This window comes from Eriocheir sinensis, chromosome 17 (genome assembly GCF_024679095.1).
Source record: "Eriocheir sinensis breed Jianghai 21 chromosome 17, ASM2467909v1, whole genome shotgun sequence".
NCBI classification, from domain to species: Eukaryota; Metazoa; Arthropoda; class Malacostraca; order Decapoda; family Varunidae; genus Eriocheir; species Eriocheir sinensis.
The window spans coordinates 16,549,930-16,557,429 of NC_066525.1; the positions used below are offsets into that span (position 1 = coordinate 16,549,930).

General features: G+C 41.5%; 1 protein-coding gene across 1 annotated transcript in view; it reads left to right on the plus strand.

Moving 5' to 3' along the window:
- LOC127000033 (anti-lipopolysaccharide factor-like) overlaps nt 1–1,823 on the plus strand; it is a 3,392-nt gene extending 1,569 nt beyond the window's left edge. Inside the window, exon 4 of the mRNA XM_050863437.1 lies at nt 769–1,823. Within this exon, the coding sequence (XP_050719394.1) occupies nt 769–884 (116 nt within the window). The 3' untranslated portion in view covers nt 885–1,823. The remainder of the gene's footprint in view (nt 1–768) is intronic.
- Nucleotides 1,824–7,500: the final 5,677 nt, after the last annotated feature.

The following is a 7,500-nucleotide window of genomic DNA, read 5'->3' on the forward strand; positions in this document are numbered from 1 at the left end:
ACAAGGTGGTAGAGGGGGTGGAGGGAGCGGGAAACGAGAAGTTGATGCACAAACCATAATTATTTAAAGCTTTGAATGGAAGTTATACAGGAAGGAAGTCTGTGCATAACCTGTTCTCGGGAGCTGTCATTTATGGATCGACTGGCTTTTTGTAATCTTCTAGTATCCTTGAGTACTGTCGTGGATAAGACTAAAAGAGAGTAAAGTGTGGAGCGAGACGTTGGAAAAAAAGTGGTTATTCAGGTTCAAGATTGGCTGCGTAGACTTTCTAGTAGTTCTCTGCGACCTGTTTTCCTTTTTTTTTGTGCTTTTGTTTATCATTCATTCATTTATTCGTTCGTTTATCTTTTATTCACTACCATTCCACAGTTTGCTATGATTAGTCACAGAGCCGACTTACGTACACTTCCACCCTCTCCCTTTTCTTTCTCAGACACTAAATAAAGACCGGTATAATTACTTGAAGCGACTTTCTGCCAAAATATCCAAAAACAGCTATAAAACATCCTTTATAAGTACATGAAAACAAGTGACAGAAATATATTGAACATCTAATATCCTTGAGGTTGAAAAGGCCAAGAAACTGTTTGGTGTCTCAACATCTCTCTTCATCCTGTTTAACATCCACATAAAAAGAAGGAACTATGAATTAATAGTCTTGTATTGGTTTCCTGATGCAGCAACGACCTGATAACTTTTTTAAGGGCATTGCATCTATTCAGGAAGGAGCTAAGTACTAATAATTATACGCTTGTTCTCCTTCCGCAGCTAGCAAGAGGAGCAGATCAGGGTCGCTGGAGGAAGCCACTCGGGACTTCGTGCGTCAGGCCTTCGAAAAGGGACTCATCACCGAGGCGGACGCAAAACTCTGGCTCAAGATCTAAGGAAGCGGGAAGAGAAAACTGGGTGCAGGAAGAGGAAACTGGGTGCAGGAGCAGGAAGCAGACGAGGAAGTAGGCTTAGTGGTGAAAATAAAATAACGCGGTAGTAAGGAGGAAATTGAGAGAGGAGTAAGAGGAGACAGGAAGGAAAACATGAGGTTGGTGATAAGCCAGTCATATAAAAACTTGACTTTCCAGAGAGAACAGCAGCCCATGACAAGGAAATTTATAAAGTAATAGAGAAGTAAAGGTAGACGAGAATGATACGAATAATAAAGTGTTGAACAAAGCTACACGGGATGAATTTGTTACACTCCGCCATCCCGTCACGGATAAATCCTTAAGCAGTGGACACCTTCATCCCTCTTACCAAACCAACCACCAAGAGAGGAAAGAATCAGGCAGCGGCAAGCACTGAACTGGTCTTCCAAAACATAGAAATTCACTCTCAGGTTTTAAATGTCGACACTTGGGAGGCAGATATTTTCCTCTTTATTTCCAGTTCTGCAAACAAAAGATGCAATAAAGTAACAATAGCATCAATATAACATGGATAGAACGGTGTAGAAGAAAGATGCGGGACCAGTGAGTTAGAGAGAATGATATCAATGTAGAGGCAGATCTAAAGAACACTGTAGGATCAAAAGTTTAAGAAAGATAGGGACAACACAGACGCAGTGGTGTGTGAAGATACGAGGCCGCCAGAAAGAGAAAGAAAAAAAAAGTGCAAAATTTCCTAAGCAGTGGAGGCTGGAATGAGAAACGAATGAGGGCAGAGTAGTTAGTAGTTGTAGTCTACTGTTATACTATTATATCTATGCAGGATTCATGATATTTTTTTGGGCATACTTTGTTTTCGTCCAGGAGGAGAGATGTACTATCCTAGACGAAAAAAAAATATCAAGAATATAAAAGAGCTAATCAATAAAATAATGCCAGTCTTATGCTATTTTGTCCTTCGGCTTGGGGAGAATATTGGTTTACATATGCGATGCCCATAAGCATTCTCTCTCTCTCTCTCTACCTAAGCCAAATGTTTACTGAACCAACTCGACAAAATAACATACTATACCATGTTATAGCGACCCAAGATAACCTAGTCAGTAACGTTATGGAAGAACACCTTGGTTCATGGGATCATAAATTAGCGCGCGTCGACATTAGAGCTCAAACAACAGTGACTGAAAATAAAGTAAAGATGCCCAATTTCAAAAAAGCTAATTTCGTAGAAATCCGACAAAAACTAACAAAAATACAACTATCAGATGATGGCAACGTAGAGGAAGCCTGGCTAAACTTAAAAAAGTCGTTTACTCACTCAGCAGTAACACATTTGTCAAACTGTGCGAGAAGCGAAGTAACACTAATAAAAGCCCACCTTAGTTTTTAACAGCGAAATTAAACATTCGATTAAGGAGAGAAAATTGTCTTACAGACTAAAGAAAGAGCAAAGCACGCCCGAAAACATTAGACTTTATCATGAATCCAGGCGGCGAGTAAAAAGATTAGTAAGTCAGGCAAAGCGTAGATATGAAGAAAACATTGCAGCCAACTGTAAAAATAATCCGAAATGATCCTTCTTCAGTTATATAAACAATAGGAAGGCGATCAGAAGTGGAATTGGACCTTTAACAAACAATGACGGTGAACTAGTGACTGGCAGCCAACACGTTGCGAATTTATTAAACAATTACTTTTCCTCGGTGTTTAATACTTGCAGTCTTCCCACCACTACCACCAACACTATTGACGACAACAGTACGAACGTAAATCTCGAGCATGCATTGCCTAACTTTGTAATAACTACTGATGAAGTCCTAAAAGTTCTCCAATCCCTTAAAACAAATAAAAGTCCAGGACCTGACAAAGTATATCCTATACTACTTAAAGAAACAAAGAACGAATTACTTTCCTCCCTCACAACCGTACTCGATATGTCCTTGCGAAAAGGCATCGTCCCTTCGGATTGGAAAAAGGCTAACGTGACAACGATTTTTTAGGGAGGAGACAAAAAAATACCAGGTAATTACAGGCCCATCAGTCTAACTTCAGTTGTGGGTAAGCTACTCGAGAGCATAATTAGAGACAATATTGTGAGTTACCATGAAAGCCACTCATTAATTGGGGATTCACAACATGGCTTCCGTAACAAAAGATCCTTCCCATCAAACCTATTGACCTTTTATAACGACCTCTTCTCAGTTTATGACGTAACCAAATCATTGGATGTAGTCTATCTTGATTTCCAGAAAGCGTTTGATAAAGTCCCACATCATAAATTACTTTATAAATTAAAGCAACTAGGTATTGACGGTCAATTACACCAATGGATCGCGAATTGGTTGAGCAACAGGCAACAAAAAGTGGTGATTGACGGATTTAAATCAGAGTGGGCGCCGGTCACTAGTGGCGTCCCTCAGGGCTCGGTTCTTGGCCCAGTGCTCTTCAACGATGTGGATGTTGGAATCAATAATCGCATTAGTAAATTTGCAGACGACACAAAGATTGGTAACTCGGTTCTCACCGACGAAAACAGACAAAGCCTCCAAGAGGTCCTTCAAGAAATATGAAGTTCGATAACGAAATGCGCGGCGTCACACTCAAAAGCGTTCAATACGCCAAGGACCTGGGTGTCAAAATTGCGTCAAACCTCAAATTCTCACAGCAATGCATCGATGCAGCAAATAAAGAGAGCAGAATGTTGGGCTTCATGAAAATAAACTTTTCATTGAAAAATAAAGATGTAATACTTCCGCTCTAAAATAGTTTAGTCAGACCCCACTTGGAATATGCGGTACAGTTTTGGACTTCCCACCATGCAAAGGACTTTGCTAAATTAGAAGGTGTTCAAAGTCGGGCAACAAAAATGTTCCCTTCCTTGCGCAATAAACCCTACGAAAAGAGACTTTCCACCCTTAACATGTTCTCTCTTGAGAAACGTCGCCTCCGAGGAAAACTGATCGAATGTTTTAAAATACTTAATGGATTCACGAATGTGGACAAATCAAATTTTTTTTATGATCGATCACACTTTACGAACGAGGAATAATGGCACAAAACTTAAATGTAAGTAAGTAAATTCAGACTGCACCAAATTTTTCTTCACCAACGTTGTAGCGCCAGAATGGAATAAGCTCCCACCTTCAGTGGTCCAGTGTAACACGATTGACTCCTTTAAAAACAAGCTCGACCGACATTTCATTCAACTTAATATTAACTAGAGTAGAAATGCAAAGTTTTGGCGCCATTTGATTAATGTAGAATCATTTAGGTTTAAGGACAGGCTACCTAGTCTGGACCATGGGGTCTGTGTGGTCTGATTTTCTGTGTAAATCTATGTAAATCTCTCTCTCTCTCTCTCTCACACACACACACACACACACACACACACACACACGCACGCACGCACGCACGCACGCACGCGCGCACGCACACACACACACACACACACACACACACACACACACACACACACACCAGCAGGCTGAGTTTCAAGTCGCACCCTAACCACTAAAGTTTTTTCGTTGACGGGACCGGTTACAGTCGGCCTATGAGCAAGAAGGATGAGGGTGTGAGGGGGGTGAGGTCCCAGCCTCATCAATAGGTCGGTCTTCTTGGCTAAAACAAAACCAATATCACAAAAGAGTTCGTTCAAGAAGTGTACTGGCTGACGATTACGAGTCCAGGACGTGATCAGGCCGTGGGGTGACTTGCACTCTTGATCTGTGGATTATCATCTCAGGGATCTATGCGAGATGCTGCCGTGAGGGAGTTGACGTGATAATCCCTCGGCCCACGCCACCTCACGGAGATAACACAGCCACGTCTACCATCCCCAGTTTATTATTATTATTATTATTATTATTATTATTATTATTATTATTATTATTATTATTATTATTGTTATTTTTATTATTATTATTATTATTATTATTATTATTATTATTATTATTATTATTATTATTATTATTATTATTATTATTATTATTATTATTATTATGCTTCTTCTTGTTATTATTATCAAGCCTTGCCCAAGCGTCTTTTTTTTTATAACAAAAGAGCCGGCTCAAGGGAATATATATATATATATATATATATATATATATATATATATATATATATATATATATATATATATATATATATATATATATATATATATATATATAAAAGCCCGCTACTCGCCGCTCCCACAACAGAAAATAGATAAGAGTAGTCAAAAGAGAGTTCAATTTCGGATGGAGAAGTATCTTGATACACTCTTCTTCAAAGAGGACTAGTCATAGGCAGGAGGATATACAGACAAAGGAAGGCAGTTCCAGAGTTTACCAGTGTAAGGGATGAAAGAGTGAAGATACTGGTTAACTCTTGCATAAGGGGTTCGGACAGTATGGGGATGGGCTAGAGTGGACAGTCGAGTGCAGCGGGGCTGCGGGAGGAGGGGAGGCATGCAGTTAGCAAGTTCAGAAGAGGAATCAGCGTGAAAATATCAATAGAAGATAGAAAGAGAGGCAACATGACGGTGGAATTTAAGAGGTAGAAGACTATCAGTAAGAGGAGGAGAGCTGATGAGACGAAGAGCCTAGACTCCACTCTGTTCAGGAGAGCGGTGTGAGTGGAGCCCCTCCACACATGAGATGCATACTCCATACGAGGACGGACAAGGCCCCTGTAAATGGATAGCAACTGTGCGGGGGTGAAGAACTGGCAAAGACGGTACAGAACGCCCAGCCTCGAGGAAGCTGATTTAGTAAGAGAAGAGATATGAAGTTTCCAGTTGAGATTTCGAGTTAAGGATAGACCGAGGATGTTTGGTGTTGAAAAAGGTGATAGCTGAATGTTGTCAAAGAATAGGGGATAGTTGTTTGGAAGATTGTGTCGTGTGGATAGGTGGAGAAACTGTGTTTTTGAGGCGTTGAAGGACACCAGGTTCTTCTTGCCCCAATCGGAAATAATAGTAAGGTCTGAGGCTAAGCGTTCTGATGCCTCCAGCCTGGAATCGCTTAGTTTCTGTTGGGTGGGTCTTCTCTTAAAAGGAGTTGAGTAATGCAGAGTAGAGTCATCGGCGTAAGAATGGATAGGACAGTTCGTTTTGGAAAGAAGATCATCAATGAACAACAGAAAGAGAGTGGGAGATAGGACAGAACCCTGCGGGACACCACTGTTAATAGGTTTAGGGGAAGAACAGTGACCGTCTACCACAGCAGAAATAGAACGGTCAGAAAGGAAACTGGAGATAAAAGTACAGAGAGAAGGATAGAAACCGTAGGAGGGTAGTTTGGAAAGCAAAGATTTGTGCCAGACCCTATCAAAGGCTTTTGATATGCCCAGCGCAATAGCGAAGGTTTCACCGAAACGGCTAAGAGAGGATGACCAAGAGTCAGTTAGGAAGGCAAGTAGATCACCAGTAGAACGCCCCTTGCGGAACCCATACTGGCGATCAGATAAAAGGTCAGAAGTGGAAAGGTGCTTTTGAATCTTCCGGTTAAGGACTGATTCAAAAGCTTTAGATAGACAAGAAAGTAAAGCTATGGACGGTAGTTTGAGGAATTGGAACGGTCGCCCTTCTTAGGCACAGGCTGTATGAAGGCATACTTCCAGCAGGAAGGAAAGGTAGATGTTGACAGGCAGAGGCGAAAGAGTTTGACCAGGCAGGGTGTCAGCACGGAAGCACAGTTCTTAAGAACAATAGGAGGCACTCCATCAGGTCCATAAGCCTTCTGAGGATTGAGGCCAGAGAGGGCATAGAAAACATCATTCTTAAAAATCTTAATAACAGGCATAAAGGAGTCAGAGGGGTGATGAGTAGGAGGAATATACCCAGAATCATCCAGAGGGGAGTTTTTAGAGAAAGTTAGAGAGAAGAGTTCAGCCTAAGAGATAGATGAGACGGTGGTGTTGCCGTCAGGACTAAGGAAAGGAGGGAAAGATGAAGAAGTGAAGTTGGAGATGTTTTTGGCTAGATGCCAGAAGTCACGGGAAGAGTTAGAAAAAGCAAGGTTTTGGCATTTTCTATTAATGAAGGAGTTTTTGGTAAGTTGGAGAATAGATTTGGCACGTTTCCGGGCAGAAATGTAAAGATCATGGTTAGCAGGAGTGCGAAGGCTCTGGTACCTTTTGTGAGCTGCTTCTCTATCTTTGACAGCACGAGAACAAGCGTGATTAAACCAAGGCTTTTTAGCATGAAGAGTAGAGAAAGTACGTGGAATGTATGCCTCCATTCCAGAGACAATCACCTCTGTGATGCGCTGGGCACACACAGAGGGGTCTCGCTCCTGGAAGCAGTAATCATTCCACGGGGAATCGGAAAAGTACATCCTCAGGTCGTCCCACCGAGCTGAAGCAAAATGCCAGAAGCATGGCCTCTTCGGTGGGTCCAGAGGGTGTACAGAAGCGATAGGACAGGATGCAGAAATAAACTTGTGATCGGAGGAGTCCAACGGAGAGAACAGTTTCACAGCGCAAGCAGAAGGGTTAGGGGTAAGGAAGAGGTCTCGTATGTTGGACCGATCTCGAAGACGGTCTCCATTCGTTCCCATCATGAGCCTCAAGTTTCCAATAAGTATAAGCGTTCCGTAAGCTTAAAGTTCTTTACACCATCTTTTTATATCACCTATTT